The sequence below is a fragment of the Centroberyx gerrardi genome, chromosome 15 (genome assembly GCF_048128805.1).
Source record: "Centroberyx gerrardi isolate f3 chromosome 15, fCenGer3.hap1.cur.20231027, whole genome shotgun sequence".
NCBI classification, from domain to species: Eukaryota; Metazoa; Chordata; class Actinopteri; order Beryciformes; family Berycidae; genus Centroberyx; species Centroberyx gerrardi.
This window is the reverse complement of record NC_136011.1, coordinates 854,186-874,988: the sequence shown is the minus strand read 5'-3', so window position 1 is coordinate 874,988 and position 20,803 is coordinate 854,186. Positions and strand designations below refer to the sequence as shown.

General features: G+C 41.9%; 1 protein-coding gene across 1 annotated transcript in view; it reads left to right on the top strand.

Annotated features, from left to right (window-relative positions):
* zswim8 (zinc finger, SWIM-type containing 8) overlaps positions 1-20,803 on the top strand; it is a 71,300-nt gene that overhangs the window by 32,059 nt on the left and 18,438 nt on the right. Inside the window, exons 5-13 of the mRNA XM_071903725.2 lie at positions 637-744; positions 3,974-4,055; positions 5,168-5,288; positions 6,661-6,862; positions 11,023-11,198; positions 13,435-14,770; positions 15,313-15,444; positions 16,212-16,391; positions 19,448-19,631. Of these exons, the coding sequence (XP_071759826.1) occupies positions 637-744; positions 3,974-4,055; positions 5,168-5,288; positions 6,661-6,862; positions 11,023-11,198; positions 13,435-14,770; positions 15,313-15,444; positions 16,212-16,391; positions 19,448-19,631 (2,521 nt within the window). The remainder of the gene's footprint in view (positions 1-636; positions 745-3,973; positions 4,056-5,167; positions 5,289-6,660; positions 6,863-11,022; positions 11,199-13,434; positions 14,771-15,312; positions 15,445-16,211; positions 16,392-19,447; positions 19,632-20,803) is intronic.

Here is a 20,803-nt window from a genome sequence, read left to right as displayed (position 1 = left end):
GTGCCTGCTGTGCCAGCACCTCTGGTCACAAACTTTCCAAAAATCTGTTGGCCATGCCCAAGTGAGCTTGTGCCAGTGCCTGTGTCTGCACCAATTACTTGGATTGAAAGTTATGAGATTTGTTCCACCAGACAACTGAATTTAAATTCTGTATTCTGAATTTGTATGGAATGATTGAATTTATTGAAGCTGAAACTGATTATAGAAATCAAACTCAAACTGATGCACTTACACTTACAGTTTTTGCACTATTAAAACAATATTGTGTTGAATATTTAGTTTTCTTTAAGATATTGAATTGATACTGGACTTGACATTAATGACATGGACCTGACTTGGACTTGACTTGGTAATCTACATTTAGACTTGGGACTTGACTTGAGACTTGTGCCTCAAGACTTGAGACCGACTTGGGAAAGTTGACTTGGTCAAAATAATGAAATCATGACATCTAATGGCAGTTAGATGGCAGTTCTAGTTGGCTTTTCATTATTTGACGTGTGTATTTGTTACTTGATGGTTGGCTTTTCATTATTTGTTGTGGTCTTTTGTTATTTGAAATGTTTATCATTATCATTTATCATCCCTATTAGTGGTATTATCTGTTGGTACTGATTGCTATGTGTTTGTGTACAGGCGTCAGCAGTGTGTCTGAGGGCTCCAGTCTCTGAGTCTTTGTCCAGGCTGCAGAGGGACCAGCTCCAGAAGTTTGCCCAGTACCTCATCAGCGAGCTGCCTCAGCAGGTAAGACCTTAACATTCTTTACTTCAAGTCATAGTAGTGTTTGTATGGTCAAGGTGATTTTGAGTATGTGATTTTGAGTATGGCCACTCATAATTGAAATATATACATTTGTGGTCGGTGCTCTAAGGCAGTGGTTTTCAATCTTTTTGGGGCTAAGGCACACCAAAGCTCAAACCCAAACACTAACCCTACATATAAGTGTAGTCATAATTCCGTAGAATAGAACACATATTATTATGATATTGTATTCAGAGATATTTCTCACACACACACACACACACACACACACACACACACACACACACACACACACACACGCATACTTCTATGAGGGGTCAATATCCCCAAGGGGATTAATAAAGTGATATCTTACCTTATCTAATGTTGGCAAGAAACCGAGTCAAATTTATATTGCTCTCTTGTCCTTTCACAGCAGCAGCAAACAGACGATGAATATATATGAATATAATAGTGCTAAAAAAATAAGAAAATATAGTTTTGTAAGTTCTGTAAAAAACCTCTTGACCACTTTTCAGAGAAATAGTTTTTTACAAATATGTGTCTGTTTTTGTAAATGTTTACAGAACACAAGTAAGAAATTATTTGTGGATGGAGAGGTATATTTATGTTTCTGTTTTTTTTTGCATTCAACAATTCTAATACATATTTGTTGATTGTAGCATTTTTTTTTATATTTCCATTTATATTTCTATTAATTTTATTACATAGATTTGTGATTTTTGAAACAGAAACCCATCCATAGAATACTTAAAAATGATAATAATCCTAACAAATACATGGCGTCACTCCTTTTAGTGTCCACTTCGCTGCTTACAGCAGTCAAAACTTTAAAATTTTAGCACTTCCTGAACCTGAAAAATTTGTGTCCATCGGAACCCAATCCATACACCACTAAAGCCCGTAAGCAAACAAATGACAGGATTGTACAACAGTTTTTTAAACTTGAAACTGATTAAAACTCAAGTGAGTGAAAAATTCAGTGACTTGACACAAACCTACTGTGTCCCAGGTCAGGCTTAAATGTCAAGCTGGAGACCTAATCCTATTAGATGTGTGAAGAAGAACAGATGATGGTAGATAACATCAATATAGGATGGAGCGCTTTGAATATCTGTAATATCAGCCGACCAAGACCGATCATAGTCACTAGTCATAGTCGCTATGACAACTAGGACTGCTGAGTCAGAATAACAGCCACATTAACAATGGCCTGAATGTTATCCTTAGCACTTAACGGCAATTTGTTGCACTTACCAGCAATTTCTAAGCTGCTACAGCAAGATAATACGCTTACAAAACCACCAGATTAAGTTTGGTTTACTTTAAACTGACACCTTAGCCATAACTGACCATATTTGACACTGTATATGAAAACATGAAGAATATATAAATTCCTCATACATAAATTCGCTGTAAAGGGAGTTTTTTTTTTATCATCTTTTCATGGTTTCTACCACAGTCATTTTACAAGGTTTTTGGATGTTGTCCATTTGACCTGTATTTCTTTGTAGCAGTGACATAGGGAGATCGTAGTATCAGCAGGGTTTGACTACTTTAAAAATCTATTCCATTACAGTTATTAGTTACCTCATCAAAATTGTAATCAGTAACGTAATCTAAGGGATTACCCAAACTCAGTAACGTATTCTGATTACTTTAAGTTTATTTCCGATTACTTGGCCATATCTGAGGTATGAAAGTGCTGTACGGATGAGGAAAAAGTGAAAATTACAATAATCAGGAAATTTATCTCTGGATTTCATACAAAAACTTATTTTTTCCCTCTCATGCAGCAGCTAAATTAAGACAGTCAAGCCACTCAGCCAGTCACATAAGTGAATAAAAGGGAGGCAGGAGCAAAGCGATCAGGGATCAACTGACTTTTTAATTTTTTTTTTAGACAGATTGGAACATGAGTGAGTTAACTCTTTGGGAAGCGGATTAAACAATTTTGCAGGAGCACATTAAATTAATATCAAATTGGTGATTGGACCCCATGTTTACCCCCATGTTAAAAGTATTCCCAGAAGTAATCCTCTGTTTTTTCACAAGCACTTGTAATCAGAATACAATATTTGTTTTAGGTAATGTAATGGAATATAGTTAAGTTTTTATTGTATTTAGTAACGTAACGTTACTACACAACCCTGTGTATCAGTATTTTGTGGCTGCAGTATCCCAGGCAGAGCCATGCTCTATAGCCCAGTATAATATTACTCCTCTGCTGTTAATGCTGTAATCAGAGACATACATTCAAACAGGTTGGAACTTGTAGCAGGAGAAATGGCTATGAGAGCATGGCCAAGTAACCTCGGCTCTGTTACCTTTTTTTCTCTAGATTTTTGTTTTTCATGTCTTTATTTGTTCAAACAGGCTGACTTTTTTAATTGGCCATGAGAGCACAGCCAAGTTACGTTAATTCCATTTTTTAAATTAATATCTTGTTTCTTTTCTTCATAAGGTCATATATGGTGAAATATATGATGAGGAGGTATGGTGAAACAGGGGATACAAAAAGACAATGGACACTTTTGTCTTGTGGATCCAGTGTCTTATGAAACATGACATGAGTAGAAACAATGTCTGCTGTTATTGGGGACATGAGACAGAATGTATAGAGATAATGTATAGAAACAGAATATATTGCTTGAAAACAATATGTTTAACAATGTGGAATGTTATAACACAACACACGTAAGACATTATAACTTGGTTTCACACACTGTTGAACCAGATTGGAATTCATGCATTTACTTACAAATTGGTGGTGTTGTCTTCTCTGAGCACATTGCATTTTGTTAGAAAGAGGAGCAGAATACCAACACATGCAGGTAAATTCATTTGGGGTTAGCGATGGGCAGAGAAGGTCACTGGTTTGAATCCCTGGACCACCAGGGAGAATCTGGGCATGACCCACACTCTCCGATCCCTCAACAACTACTGCAGGGCACTAACCTTCAACTGTTGCCTCAATGATTTTGCAGCAAATAGGTGGGACATATAACTATCCTAATACTGACCGACTGTGACTGTGTGCTGCATTAGCCAACTTGTTTCCAGTCATACAAAAATAGACTTCTGGCAACTGGTTGCTCTGCTTGCTTGGTGCGTGAATGCACAGTTGGTTTTAATTTGGGGATTTTGAGAAAGTGTCTCTGATGACATCCTCGTACAATGTGGAAACATGATGAATCTTGTGTTTCTCCAGATCCTGCCTACAGCCCAGCGGCTGCTGGACGAGCTACTGTCCTCTCAGTCCACTGCCATCAACACCGTGTGTGGAGCTCCAGGTACTTTCACAACAGTGGTCAAAACATATCATGTTATAGTACAGTCTAATACAGCGTGGTGACAGTAGGGTGGCACAGCGGCTCAGAGGGATGTGTAGAGTAATAAATGACTAATTACTCTGTAATGTGGTGAGTGCTTTAAATTCCTGAATATTCCTTAAAATAAATCTTCATCAGGCTGTGGTATATTGATGTCATGAACACAGAGCAGTGTTAACCCTTCATTCATGTAGCCACTTCTGCTAGCCACTCCTGCTAATGAAAATGAGGGGAAAAACGAGTTTGATTTGGCAACGTAAACTAGAACCACAACTTGGACCAAATCAACAATGATACCAAAACCAGATATCAGCTTAAACCATTAGTGCAGCAAAAACAACAGTGGAGGCTTGTAAACATGTACTGCTGCCTTTGGCCTGGAGGGGGTATTCTCACTCTATTTACCTCAGTAGGTTCAGACTGTTGCTCAGGAGGATAGGAGCTGTCTGCCACTCCCAACTGTCCACACACCCTTATCTCTCTCTCTCTCTCTCTCTCTCTCTCTCTCTCTCTCTCTCTCTCTCTCTCTCTCTCTCTCTCTCTCTCTCTCAATTCAATTCAATTCAATTCAATTCAAGTTCAATTCATTTAAATTCAAAGTGCATGAAATACCGGAGTACATGTTGCCAAAGCAAATGTATACATTGCAGAAAACAAAATATAGAATGATAAATGATTCTGTTACATATTGTTTATATAAATAGGAAAACGTTAATTGGAATAATAATAAAATGTAAACTGTCTCTCTCGCTCTCTCTCTCTTGCTCTCTCGCTCTCTCACACACACACGTTATGTCTTTTATGGTGGTTTTCAACAACCGGTTGGAGAAAAGTCCTTTCAGATAAAGTGGAAAATAAATGGCAATGTGTAATTACTAGGCCTTATTATGCAGGACAGATAATCTTGGATGACTCACTTAGAAAAAGGACAGAGTATCCTTTATATCCTTTACATCTGTGTGTGTGTGTGTGTGTGTGTGTGTGTGTGTGTGTGTGTGTGTGTGTGTGTGTGTGTGTGTGTGTGTGTGTGTGTGTGTGTGTGTGTGTGTGTGTGTGTGTGTGTGTGTGTATAGACCCCACAGCAGGTCCTTCAGCCTCTGACCAGAGTACCTGGTACCTGGATGAGTCTACCCTCAGCGACAACATAAAAAAGACCCTGCATAAGTTTTGTGGGCCTTCACCTGTCGTCTTCAGGTAACGTACAAGCCACTAAATAAAGTGGAAAGAGTTCTAGTTCAGTGATTGATTATTATTGATTAATAGACTGAAGGTCTGAAACTGAAAAAGTCTTAAAATACATGATCCAAATATAAGGCCTTAAAAAGTATTAAATGTCCTAAATCCAGTTATTAGAAGTCTTATTTTTCCCACGGCCCAGCTGAGGGTATCACGAAGCCCCCCCCCCCCCCCCCCCCCCCCCCCCCCCCCCAATCTTTTTAAAACTGATCCCCTTTATTGAAACAATGACTGTTCAGAAGTGAAACAACGATTGTATCTCGTAAGGAGAAACTTCTCAAACCTGTTGTCAGACCGTCTGTTCCTTCTGGGGCTGAGCACCAAACTTCCTAAACTGAACAGCTGCTCCACAGGCGCTAGATGGAGTCGGACCTTTGAAAATTTCAAAGCAGAGAAAAGAAAAGGTTGAAGGGGGTTCAGGTTTAAGTAAGACAGTAACGGAGCGCTACTGGGATTAGTAACTGTAATGTAATTACTGAATTTAAAATTGTAATCCCTTACACTACTCGTTACTGAAAAAAGTAATCGCATTACTGTAATGCGTTACCGCCCAACACTGATTACTACATACCTACCTAGCTATATACATATTGCTAGATACCTACCGGTCAGGCAAATTAAGGAGTGTTAGGCTGCGTTCACACATAGCGTTTTTTTGTGTGGAAAAAGCTCTGCCTGGAACGCTTTTTGTGAGAAATACAAAGCAATTCACAATAACGTCATCTGATGTTAGCTGAGTAGCTGGCTAGCTTACTATCCAGCTGGGTAGCACTTCTAGCAGACAATACAGTGTTGAGCAACAAGCAATGGCTTACCAGATATTCCCAATACATGTCCAGTATAATCCCATACTGCCTTTATGATCAGTATCACGGTAACGGAAATTCACTTGTTACAACAACCAATTTCTCCACTGGCACTTTTACTTTCTCCATCTGTGTTCTTGTTATGGGAAACGGTCAGCCTCTCCTTCACCGTGATTGGTTGGCTGAGAAAAAAGCGTTTCATGTCACCCGGCACTTTTCTGAAAAGCTGAAAATTTTTCAACTTTTGAAAGAGCTCTGCTCAGATGCCTTTCTTGTGCCTTTGCGGCCGCTGGCAGTTGGGGGATAAACCCTGTGTGCATGAACACCGCCTTAATCAGTGAAATCAGCGGCTGTAGTGTTTAGTTGAAATGAAAACCTGCCAACCCTGGGATCTCAATGGCACATGGTTGAAAACCACTGGTGTAGTGTATGTTCTTTAGTGTATATTGTAGGCAGTACATGTGATCAGTGCATATAGCGACTAACAGCTGAAGTGTGTACGTGTGTGTGTTTTCCACCCATAGTGATGTAAATTCCATGTACCTGTCATCCACGGAGCCGCCAGCCGCCGCCGAATGGGCGTGTCTGCTGCGGCCACTGAGGGGCCGGGAGCCTGAGGGCATCTGGAACCTTCTGTCCATCGTCAGGGAGATGTTCAAGAGACGAGACAGCAACGCTGCCCCACTGCTAGAGATCCTCACCGAGCAGTGCCTCACCTATGAACAGGTACACCACCAATATTGTAGGAGCTTAAGCTGCTGGAAATAAATTCAAGCTGCTACAAAGATTTAAAAGGAGGGTATGAGCAACTTAGATAACTCTAGACCTGAGACAGCATTTCACCAGGGATGGTGTGGAGGGTAAACCCACCTAAACCACACGTTTGCTACCTTTTTATTTACTGGAATTTCACTTCATTTCATTTTTTTTTTTTTTACCATCTTTGTATTTGCTGGAATAGAGTTTACCATTTTTTACTTGTTGGAATAGTTTACCACAATTTATTTGCTGGAATAGAGTTTACAGTTGGGCAAGATGAAGGGGTGGAGCAGAACTAGAAGTTGTGGTTCTTGGCAACGGTAACCTCTCTGGGGGGGAAGGAGCCTGAGCTGCTGCGTGAGGTTAAGAGGTATCAACTAGATATAGTTGGGCTCACCTCTACGTGCAGCATTGACACTGAAACCAAACTCCTTGATTGGGGGTGGTCTCTCTCCTACTCAAGAGTTGTACAGCATGAGAGGTGCCAAGAGAGTTCCTTGCTGGAGAAGGCTCCGCCTCCTGACTCCATAGTCCTACTAGGAGACTTAAAGGAACACTTCGCCATTTTTTTAAACCTTATCTCCATATATTGGTCCTCACTAATACATGCTATGGGACGGCACCATGTTTGTCTACTCACTCTGTGTCTCGGAGACGGGCTGTAACTACAAGCGCCAGGAAGAGAGCGGTTGTAGTTTCCACGAGTTGGAAATCCCCGCCTATGACGTCATCGGCAGGTGAGTTTTGGGACTTGTGGGTGGATTTCAGGAACAGTGCCCTTGGGTTGGCAGACAGTGGTGGTGGTCCCCATTTTCAAAAAAGGGGACTGGAGGGTGTGTTCCAAGTATGGTGGAATAATGCTGCTCAGCCTCCCTGGGAAAGCCTATGCCAAGGTGCTGGAAAGGAGACTGGACGATGACAGATTCAGAAGGAACAATGTGGATTCCGCCCTGGTCATATAACATTGGACTAGCTTGTTACCCTCTTGCAGATTATCGTAGGTTCATAGGAATTTGCTGGTCCTGTCTGCATGTGTTTTGTGGATTTGGAGGAGGCTTGCGGCTGTGTTCCCCGAGGGGCTGCGAGTCATTTGGTCCTAAGTAGAGGTCGACCAATAGTGGATTTTTAAAGGCCGATATAATAACAATAGTTTGGAACAGGAAAAAGCTGATAGCCGATTAACCGGCCGATATCTCCCCCCCGCCCCATGAAAAAAAATGTGATACTGTCAGAAATGAACAATCTTTGACTTTATTAGAAACTGGATAACTGTTGAACTGAACATCTAAGTCAAAGTAATAAATACCTAAATAAATAAATAAATCTGGATCACTGAACATCAAACTCAAAGTAATAAATACCTAAATAAATCTGGATCACTGAAGTTCAGTGATCCAGATTTATTTATTTATGTATTTATTTAGATTTATTTATTTATTTATTAGTAATTAGGCCTATATTTGGGGAAAAAATGCAAACACACTATATAATTCAGCAGACACAACTCAAGTAGCATCAAAGAAGCTACCATAATAATCTTATTTAAAAAGTGAATGACCCCTTTATCACCGCAACATCAGTCGGAGTTTGTGGTGTTGTCATGCATGACATGCTTTACTTCCGCAGTAACGTTAGCCTAGTCGGCTACTTTTGCATACGCTGTTTTTAATAAACCAGTTTTTTGTCACTCCGAATTTAATCATTATTAAGAGAATATCCTGAAGTGTGATTTCATTGTTTACATCGTTGGTAACAGAACATCCTGAAGTGTGATTTGGTGGATTACATCGTTGGAATATGTTCTACAATGGCCGATGCGCTGTTCTGTGGTTTATCACTGGCCAGGAAGGATTACTTCTGTTGCGCGTCCCGTTACATTGTTAAATGCCACTCTTACAAACCATTAATGTTTGTGCATATTCCCGGGGTAAGGAGGATCCTAAAGTGTGCGATTTCGTTTCATGAATGGATAGTTACGTGGCTGGATTATTTGGAAGAGAGAATGCCAAATTGGTAAGTAAAGTAAAAGTTGAATGGTTTCTTTTCCTCCCTGTCTGCCTGTCTTGTATCGTGAACAAGGAGCTGATAGTGTTGCGTTATATATTTGAGAGATAACTTTTGTGGGGAGAAATAAACTGAAAACGGGTCAGATATGACTTGAATGCCACTTGTCAGCCTTGCTGTAAAATCAGCTGTTCCAACGTTTACCCCAGGACCGCAAGGTTTAGCCCACATTTTCTAACCCTAACCCTAATGCGTTGAAGGTTTTTTCATGGAGTGGAGAATTGCTTTCTGAAAAAAATATCTGATGTAGTCTACATTGAAAAACGTAATTTAAAGTCTGTCGCGCATTTATGGCTTTCATGCTTTCAGCAGAGCAGCAGTTATCTTCAGTCTAATGCATTAATAATGTCATACTATAACCAGCAACCTTATCATGCTCATAATTTACGAATAAAGCTGTCTTAAAGTTAACTTTCATTTAAATATAAATTATCTCAGGTACACAATGACATTACCTTGACTTCGTGTATGGAGCCTCCATGCAAAACGGTGATGTACGTCCCCGCGTGACCGGTGGAGGCTGCGCAGCCATCGGCCACTATCGGAGTCAAGTCCCGCCGATAACGATAGTTTGTAAAACGTCCTATCGGCGCCGATTAATCGGCCAAACGATTAAACGGTCGACCTCTAGTCCTAAGTCAAGCATGTTCAACTTGGGCATCGGACTCTGACAAGGGTGCGCGTTGTCCTTTCTCCTGTTTGTGATAGTCATGGACTGGATATCAAGGCACAGCCGAGGTCTGGAGAGAGGCCAGTTTGTTGACATTCGGGTGGCATCTCTGCTGTTTGCGACGGTGTCGTCCTTCTGGCTTCATCAGACTCTGATTTCCGATGTGCACTGGAGTGGTTTGCAGATGAGTGTGACACGGTTGGGATGAGGAGGACATGGTTCTCTCCCAGAAAAAGGTGGCCTGCCCCATCCAGGTGAGGCAGGAGCAGCTGCCCCAAGTGGAGGAGTTAAACACTACAGCTGCTGATTATTTGCAGGAATAGAATTTATTACATTTTTATTTGCTGGAATAGAGCTTATCACCTTTTGTATTTGCAGGAATAGAGTTTACCACCGTTATAGGCTGACATAAATCTTAATGGGGTAAATTCATAGTACATCATAGTAAGTATGATCAAGCTGATGTAACTTATGTAAGATAGGGTTTTAATGGGGAAAAAAAGCATGAATTAATGCTTTTCTGAAAAAAAAAAGATTTTTGTTTGCTTATTGTGTAGATATGGTAAAGAAACAGCGATTATTATGAAAATGTGATGAATATGATGTCACATGCATACACCACATACACATTTGTGCTGCTATACTTCCATTGCCTTATTTAATGTCCTTCTTTAACTCTTACATTAAAGCTGGGGCAGGCAAGTTTTTTAGAACAATTTTGGTAATATTTGGTGAAATTCTCTTTACATCCTGACAGCTATAAATAAATCAAATGCTCTGAGAAAAAAAATCTGGTCTCTGTGGCTGTCCCAGGCCCCGTAATCAGCCACTCCAAAATCTCAGGTCGCCTGAATCTTAACAACCAACCAGGACAGCTCCCTGCAACGAGGTGTTCCCATCTGCTGTCAATCACACGCACGCATAGCTCAGTCTAGTTCTGACCACCCTGCAATGGGTTTGGGTCCGGCCTGGGACCTTTGTCACGTGTCATCCCCCCATCTTTCCCTGTCTTTCCTGTCTCTCTCTACTTTGAACTATCCAGTGAAGGCAGAATGCCAAAAAAATAATCTTAAAAAAAACAAAACATTTGCCCCTCTCAATTGGGTATGCATGCACCTGAGCCACGTTTGGAGGGAGGAGTTACGGGAGGGAGGGAGGAGTTATGGGAGGGAGGGAGGGAGGGAACAGAGTGGGGGAGAGGGGGATTTTTTTGTTGTATTGAATACAGTATATGACTTCAACTTGACTAATGTCCTAATGAGCCATTTTATGAACTTGTCAGAACTTTTTGGCTTGGTAAGTGGACTTAAAACTGGTACACACACACACACACACACACACACACACTGACTTCAGTTGTCTAACTTGGTGTTTGTTGGTTGTGTTTGTTCAGATCATCGGCTGGTGGTACAGCGTTCGTACGTCAGCGTCCCACAGCAGCGCCAGTGGCCACACCGGGCGGAGCAACGGCCAATCGGAGGTGGCGGCTCACGCCTGTGCCAGCATGTGTGATGAGATGGTGGTACTGTGGAGACTGGCGGTGCTGGATCCCACCATGAGTCCTCAAAGGTCAGACCAGTAATACCCGGCTGTACACTGCTCATGGAATTCCTCAACTATCAGGGAATTTGGAGAGGTGTATTCCAGACGGGGAAAGTCATGAAATTTGATAAATTCTCTGGGGAAGTCAGGAAATATCAGGGAATTTTACAAATGGGTCACTCTACATGTATATAGCAAAATGTATTTCCCGACTTGTTTCACACATTGATTGCATTAGATGGTTTTCAGTAGCCTGATATTCAGATTGAATGGCAATTTCGTTACCATGTTATTCAGCCTGAGATTGCCTCCTACTCAGCCTTTTTCTGTGTGGAGGGGGGTTGATTTCCCCCTAATCAATCACTAATGACTGACATATCTGGCCGCTCTGACGTTACTTCAGTCGACACTGATGCTGGGCGTATTTGCTAACTTTACTAAGAATGTTGGTCGTTGTTGACAATTGTCTTTGCAGACAATATGTTGGTTAAAGGGGTGATTTCAACAAATATTATTCTGCCGAAACGCCAATGAAAATCCCTTTAGAAACTTTTTTTTCTGTCATTGTATTGTTCTCATAAGGAGACTGTATGAGACCTTAGCATTTTGTTTGTTTTTCTGATTTTTCAGTAAAAATGATACAGGAAAAAAATGTCCTACTAAATCACACTAGTTCACTACTAAGACACCCTACAATGATGCACATAAAATGTAATAGGAAATTTCATGGAAAAAAATCAGATTGATCAATCATATAACCAGATCTTGCCAGTGTTAATATAAGCAGCAAGGAGGATATTTAATTTGATAAAAATATTTTCATCACATTGTATACAGTTCTAAAAATTAAATCAAATGAAAAAGAGGCAGGGGAGTGGGGTCATTGCAAGGATTTATCCTCAGCAGTAATGTGATGAAAGTGAATTTTCTAAGACTGAGATCCAGGGTGGGGTGGTCTGTATGGTATTTTTATCTTGCTGCAATGTGGTGTGGTTTTAAGGCTCTTTATCTGTTTAATGCAGTTGTAACACTGTAAGCAGGCTGTCCTTGGTTTGTGTTTTCACACTTAGGCGGGTTAAGATCAATGAAGCTGGCACACTAATGTAGTTAACACTGAGGGGAGAAGAGTTTATTACAGGAAGTCTGACTCATGCTGCCGCACACACACACATGTGCACATGCACTGAAATTGACACACTATACACACATAAACAGAGAAACGAGGTTGTAATATGATGCAGTGAGGTTTGGGTAGCAGTGTGTGCTCAGTTCTCCAATATAGGAGCAGTTGCCTTATAGCTGAAATTCACTCACTATGCCTCACAGTCACTCACACATAGCAGACCAGGGGAGAATTAAACAATTCCATAGTTAATTAAAAAATGTGCATGTTGTAATATATTTTTTAAGTGCAGGAAAAGAAAAACAGAAATTGTGTTTCAATCCGGTCAGTTCTGGAAACGGTGCAACTGGTTCCTCAGTGGTTCCTCTTGGTTCCCAACTCTACCTCTAGTCCCACTAGATTTGTTGATGTTTTTAGCTCACATCTATACATATAGTTATGGGAGGTCAAGTCCAGTATTACTGTTTTACTGTAAATTAGATGAGATTAGATAAAACTTTAATGATCCCCATGGGAAAATGTTATTGTTACAGCAGCAGAATTCAAGTCAAAAAGAGAGTAGGATATAGATAGCAGTTCAATACAAAAGGGTAAAGAGGATAAGCAGCATCCTCAGCTTGCTACTAAGAGTTTTACAGATACAAGGGTTTTTGCAGTTACACAGTTCACTCTGTCGACAGTCCAGTTCACGGGCATATGTACCAGGGTGTGCGAAAGCAAATGTGCAAAATTGATTCAAATGTAAATGTGCATCATTAACTGTCCACATTCAGACTCACAGATAGAGGTTATATGACCAGAATAGAACCATATAAAAATGAACTTAAGTGCCAGATCTTATTGTACTCACTGCTCTTATGTCTTTAAAGAGTAATTTAAAACCAAACCCAAATCTGTGTAAAGCCTGACCTCTAAAGGTAAAAAGCATGTCACCTTCTATAGAGTACAATAGGTGGTGACATCACCTGGCACCAAAGATCGACCAATAACAGATGGTAATTTCAGTGGCATGCTTTTTACCATTAAATGTCAGGCTTTACACAGATTTGGGTTTGGTGTTTAGTTACTTTTTAAGATAGGAGTAAATATTAAATAATGACTCAAGAGTTAAAAGTGAGGACTGTTGTGCCTCTCTCTCAGGCGTCTGGAACTGGCAGCCCAGCTGAAGCAATGGCACCTTAAGGTTATTGAGATTGTCAAGCGGGGTCAGCACCGTAAGTCCCTGGACAAGCTTTTCCAGGGGTTCAAGCCTGCTGTGGAGTCCTGCTACTTCAACTGGGAGGTGGCCTACCCGCTGCCCGGTATCACCTACTGCAGTGCTGATAAGAAGAGCGCCACCTTCTGCTGGGCCAGGGCAGTGCAGCAGCAGAGGGGAGCCAAAGCCTCTTTAGGAGGAGGCGGTGAACCTCCTGAACCAGGGGGAGTAGGAGCCGGGAGAGCTGAAAGTGGAGGAGGTATAGATTATAAAGGAAGAGGTAGTGGTCACTCACCGCAACAGGAGGTGGCGGTGCGACCCAAGGAGACCATTGTGAGCAAGAGGAAGGGTCTGACGGCGGGCGGAGGTGGGGGGGTACTGGTTCGTCTGGGAGGGAGTGTCTCTCTGTCCTTGGAGGACGGAGGAGGGAAGTGCATGTACAAAGGGCCCGGCCCCTCTTCAGGAAGTAAGACTAAATTGACACAGGGAGGTGGTAAGGGGACATCTATAGGTGGTTCAGGGGGAGGTGGAGGAGGGTTGGGAAGTGGTAAGCATGCCAGTGCAAAGCGGCGAACCAGCAGTGAGGACAGCTCCCTGGAGCCGGATCTGGCTGAACTCAGCCTGGATGATGGCTCCAGTCTGGCGCTGGGCGCTGAGGCCAGCAACACTTTTGACTTCCTGCCCCCTCCGCCAGAGATGCTGCCCTCCCCTAGCCCACTGCTCCGAGACTCACGCAAGTACAGTAGTGGCGGAGGGAGCACGCCAAAGATGTTCGAGACGAAGCGGGTCACCCATGCCTCAGCTGCCATCCCTGCTCCTGAGCCCCCGCCACCTTGCTTCCCTTCCAAAGAGACGGTACTGGTTGTTATGGACATGCCCAGTGCCACAGAGAAGGAAGCAGAGCTGGAGGTGGAGATTGAACAGAATGGAGATGAGGAGGTAGGTCCTGCTGGAAATGCTCGGCCCTCCACCTCTACAGCTGCTGCTGGATTAGCCACCCCTCTGACCTCTGGCAAACCACCACAGGGTGCCAGAGAGGCAGCGTCTGGGGCAACAACAGGAAGCGGGGCAGCAGCTTTGGCTGGTCAAGCTAAGCAAGGCCCAGAAGCAGCAGCTGGGGCTGCAGGAGTAGAGCCTCTCGGGGAGGACGACTACCAGGCCTACTACCTTAGTGCTGCCTCAGAGGAGGGTGCAGACAGACAACCGGCTGACAACCACCATGAGGAGGAACCAGACATTTTTGCAGGGATCAAACCTCTGGAGCAGGAGGGACGCATGGAGGTAAGGAAGGAAGCTTTGGTGCTTTGCTGTGTTAAGTGGAAGAGATGTAAAGACTCAAAAACAGATGTCTTAAGGAGTCAAAACAAGGCTGTTGAAATGCATTCAGTTGCCCCATAAGGGGAAAAAATAAAAATTTCATGTTATTTTTGGGATTTCAATGTTAAACATTTTCATTTTGGTGGTCAGAAAACAACAACCTTGTAAATGTAAGTGGTAGGAAACATGCCTCAGAAATGCTTAATGAGATGCTAATAAATTGTAAAAAGAGAGCTTTGAAATTGAAAAATAGAGTAGTAAAGGAGCGATGGATGAGTGAGTAGAATGTGTGATTTTTCATACCAGTGGTGAAGAAGATGTTGTTGCCACTGGAGTATAGACTATCTTGCTCATCTTATGTCCACTAGTGCTGTGTCTTGTGTTATAAATGACAGTGTTTTATGCTCTGAGATTGGACTGAAATACCTCTCCACACTCAACAGATGTGAAATGCCTAAATGCCATTCTTACTTACCTGAATACTGTTTCTGTGTGTGTGTGTGTAGGTGCTGTTTGCATGTGCAGAGGCCCTTCATGCTCATGGCTACAGTAATGAGGCATGCCGGCTGGCGGTGGAGTTGGCTGGGGACCTGCTGGCCAACCCTCCGGACCTCAAAGTGGAGCAACCACAGACCAAGGTAGATACTGTAGGAGGTCACAGCAGCCGTGAACACATTCCGCTGTCTGCTGACTTCTTTCTTCTCCTTCTGTTGTACAATCTCATTCATCCAAACTCCTCAGGTTGATCAGGCTCAGGGCTGGGTACTGACCGAATCATGTCGGTACTAGTCCACCAATTTAGAAGGGGTGTCTGCATACTTTTAACCATGTAGTGTATGAATATTAAGTAGCTAAGTAAGGCAAGCTGGTCATTATTGCAAAATAAGCCCCGACAGAGTGAATCAGCACCCCATGGTGAAGCAGAGACCACATAGCCAAAGACGTTAATCCTTCGACATGAAATATTGATTTAAAATTGTTTTATTTGAACCTAAGGTTATTCAGGAATAACAGAATTGAGTATTCAACAAAGCCATGTAATAATGAGTAGGGCCACTCTTTACCTTTAGAACAGCTTCAATTTGTCTTGTCCTGCTGTCATACTGCATTCCTGAACTGTGTAGTGGGATATTGGACCTTTCTTCAAGAAGGAAAGCCTCTAAATTATTTTAATATGGGCTTTAAATAGGCACCAGACTGTTGCTTGTAAATTATGGTTGTGGCTGGTAAATTTGTTATTTCTACATACCACTTTTGTAGATCAGCAACTTGCATGAAATCAAAACTTTCCTTTTCTAAAAACTTGGCTGATGAGAAATGAAATTTTCAGGTGAAAGTGTAAATTCACTTGTCAAATGTAGAGTTTTGTTTCCTGTTCTGATTGTTCCTGTGTTGTTGTGTTCAGGGTAAGAAGAGCAAGGTGTCGACCAGCCGTCAGACCCAGGTAGCCACCAACACACTGTCTAAAGCTGCCTTCCTCCTCACCGTCCTCAGTGAACGACTGGAGCTCCACAACCTGGCCTTCAGCACTGGCATGTTCTCCCTGGAACTCCAGAGACCACCGGCATCCACCAAGGCCCTCGAGGTTACACACATGCACGCACACACACATACACATACACACACACACACACACACACACACACACACACACACACACACACTCTGTAGCATAGTCTTTAGAGGTCATAATTTTTTCATTTTCATTTCAAGTTTATTTTTAAATTAGTTTCATTTTAGTGCAACTATAAAATTAGTGGTATTGACAGGTTTTTTACATCAGTGATATTTAGTTGAGGCAGATTTGGAAAGAAAAGCAAATGAAATAAACAAATTCCATGAATAGTGCAGTTTCACCAAAACATGTGAATGGGACTGGCAGTAGTGTTGGTTTTACTTTATAATAGTGTATTACATTACTTGAACTTCCAGTTGGTCACATTAAGTTTAACCTACATGCATGTCCACTCTTAGATTAAAACAGGACAATACAATATGTCAAACATGTTGGACTTCATGTCCCTAAACAACAAGTTCCTGAGGCCTCATTTATAAAACATTGCGTGTGCACAAAGCTGTAAAAGTAAAAATGGTCTTTACACTCTTACACCAGGCCAACTCCACATCAAATTATAAAGCCCTCTTGCAATAATATGTCATCCCGTCTACAACTAAATAGTGTCTTTGTTGCTTTAGTTTGAAAGCCTATCGTTTGTCCAAACAGCATCTACATTTCTTCATAGGCTCATATGGTGTGAATTAGCATCAATTTGTCCCAATTAATTGCCACAAATTCAAGGTATTTAGCAACTGACATCCTCTTCAGCCTCCTCTTCACCACTGGCCGCACCACTGTCTGATACCCCAAGTCATAGAAAATTTGATTAAAAACTTGTCTAGTCTGTTATTTTATTTTATTTTTTTGTGTCAAATCAGAAATTTCCAAAAACAAAAGGCACATTTAGGATACCTGGATCAGCCGCAGCATCTCATCTTCCTCTAATGGAAATTTCTCTTTTCTGCCTGAAAATGAGTGGAATGACAAGCACATTCACATACACATCAGTATTCATTCAGGGCGTTTCATTAACCATCTATGGTTAATTGTGGGAGTTAAGGGGGTAGTAATGAGTCTCATGCACTTGCGTACCATTTCAAGATTATTGGGATTTATAAAGGGGGAATTGCATGCCGGTGTGCCTACACAGTTTTATAAATCTGATTATTTTTGTCCGTATGACTACGTACCTTTCCTCTTTTGTGCGCACGTAACCTTTTAGTGTGGAATCTACTCATTTATAGTTTCACGACTTTCATTATCTATGTTCAATCAGAAATAGGTTTTGCCAGCTTTGTTTCTTTATTAGGGGTTTATTAGGGGTCCAAGCATGTAGTGCTTGGCAAAAGGTTCATGTCTCATAATTGGCTGCATATATTTTTATGAAATTTTGTACACATGTTCCAGGATGATGTCCAAGTAGATCCATGAAATTTGGCCATTATTGATGAAACTTCATCATACTATAAAGCAAGGAATCTCTGTCTGTCTGTGTGTCCGTCGGGAATCTCTGTCTGTCTGTCTGTGTGTCCGTCACATATCTCGAGAACCGTTTGTCTGATCTACTTCACACTTGGCGGGTGTATTGCTGGGGACCCAAGGACGTGCAGTGTCGGATTTGGTGCAATTTGGACACACGACACGTTCAATATTAATAAACTATGAATAAACAAGCGAACAGCGCTCTGTGCAGCAGCGGGACGAACAGCGCTCTGTGCAGCAGCGGGGCGGGGTGAACAGCGCTCTGTGCAGCAGCGGGGCGGGGCGAACAGCGCTCTGTGCAGCAGCGGGGCGGGGCGAACAGCGCTCTGTGCAGCAGCGGCGCGAACGGGCACTGCACTAGTAGGTATTAAAGTCGCAACTTCAAAACTCCATTAAAAATCAGCCGTATGTCCTAGAGAGCTGAAATGTTCAGGACATGTCGGCTGAAGTGAGATAAATCTTTCGTACACTGGTACCTACCCCCGATTCTGAAGTCCCCCCCCTCTGTTTATAGCAAAAACTGACTGTGATCCCACAGTGTTGTCCTCCTAAACCGTACATTACAGGAAAAATGAGGTATGATGATTTTTGAAATCATCATACCTTTATTACCATTATTAGTAAACAAAAAGTGTAATGATATCTTGAAAACTGAGAGTATGGTAGATGGAAATGTGCAGCTGCAAATAGTTTGATAAATTGACAATGCGATATGTTCAAGATAGTTTGATCAATCGTCATCAAACTAAAGACAAATGATGTCTGGACTGTCAAGATGATGTCTGTTAAGCCATGTGTAAATTGATTAATGTGGGGCACTAATACAGTTGTAATATTCTTTTTGAGGCTTTCAATATGGGTTGGACTAGCGCCTGTGTGGTTAAGCTCAGGTCTTTGGACCACAAGGTTGTGAGTTCAAGACCCTGATGAACTGTGACCATTTTGAAGTTTCATGAAAAGTAAGTCAACACTAAATCATACAGTGCAGAAAACTCAAAGCAGGTGTTTGACATTGTCATCTGTCAATGGCAAAATACCTGATTGGCATCACTGATTGGGGTGTGGCCAGACCTTTCAACCCATAGAGAGCAGTGCAGCAGCAGCTTTCTGGCCCATGTGACTTAGTATTGTTTTATTCATTAATGGAGAGCACTACAATGTTCTATGAAGTGATTAGCTCTGTCAATCATAGCCTGCAGTATATAAGTTGTTAGTTGTCAAGGGGATCCGCGGTGGGGATGGTTTTGTTTTGTTTTCATTATTGTTGTGTTTTTCTTTTCCCTTACTTTCTTTTCTTTGATGTATTGCTGATTCTGATAATTGATATCAAAATCAATAAAAATTTGATTGCAAAAAAAACAATGTGGTTGCAATGAAAAGATTAACTTGACAGAAGTCACAGGCCAACACAAAAGCCGGTGTTAAGCCATAACTAATAGACTGCATGTCTGATCTTCACGTCAGTTTTTGTGTGTGTCTTTCTACCTTAACTCTAACTCCTTTATGTATGTTTTATGTATATACTGTATCTCTGTGAGTATATACAGTGCTATGTGAGCATATTGATGTGTACATACTGAGTCTGTGTGTTGGTCCATCAGGTGAAGCTGGCCTACCAAGAGTCGGAGGTGGTGGCTCTGCTGAAGAAGATTCCTTTGGGCCTGGTGGAGATGACGGCCATCAGAGAGCGAGCCGAGCAGCTCCGAGATGGCAACTTCTGCGACTACCGACCGGTCCTGCCTCTCATGTTGGCCAGCTTCATCTTTGACGTGTTGTGTACCCCAGGTAAGCACCAAAAGGAGATGGTTGGAGTTGCTTTTGTAAGTTTAAGTGTTGAAAGGAGACATCGTAACCCATTCACATTTCTAAACTTGTCTTAAAGTACCTGCAAAACGGATTTGTGGTGAGCTCCACCTGCGCTAATCCCAGTTGTACTTGTGTACCTGTGGAATCAGTTGGTAGCTGTGGTGCTGCGCCTGGTGCCTTTCATTCATCTTAGACCACTGAGCCACCAGGATGCCACAGGCACACACACCCCCAGTGGCACAGTTTGCATGCTTCGTCTGAGCACCTGATTCTTCTTGGTTTATATTTATCCCCTTGTTTATATTGTTCACGTGTGCAGAATTTCCATCAGCACCTTGAAGGCAGCATAATGCTCATCTGCTAGGTTGTTAGGTCGACTCTGTCTTTTGTTGTCAGCTCTGCGTATGTAAGGTAGAATGTACTAAAGTAAAGTTGGCTGGGGAAATAAAATGAGGTCTACAGCAGGACTACCAAACGGCCTGGGATAGGGTTGGGCCGGAGTAAAAAATGTAAAACCAATTTGATATATAGCTGAATACCAGCTCACAGCAGTAATACTGACTTTCACCACTAGGTGGTGGACACAAGCTGCTCCTGAGCAACAGTGGTTTGTTTTCAAGGAATAGAAGAACTCAGTAGCCATTATAGTTGTGCAGGGCACAGACTATGAAAGTTGTTCATGCTCCGAGAAAACTTGAAACTCTGAACATATTATATTTATCAGGCTTTCATGTTGCATATTACCAGTACACAACAATTGAATATATTTATTAAATCATTTTGAATACGTTTAGCGTCGGCGCAGATAGCTGGGTCCAGATCATCTTACAGTGTTTCCCACAGGGAGGGTCTTATTTTCAGTATATCATGGGCTGTCATGGGTTATGGATTAATTACCTTGTCCTTACCCACAGTGACGCCTAAACTGCACTGCATGCGTAACATTTGCGTATCATGGGTAACTATGGGTAAGTGAACACAGTTATCTAGTTTTGCTTCTTTTCCCATAAACAACTCAAGTTGTACTGTGAGGAACATGAAATGTTCAATGCCTTTATGTGGTATTCTCCTGTTGATTTACTGACTGTCAGTCAATAAGTGTCTGGTCAACAGCTTGAAGTGCAACAACCAATTTGTAGGATTTACCCATA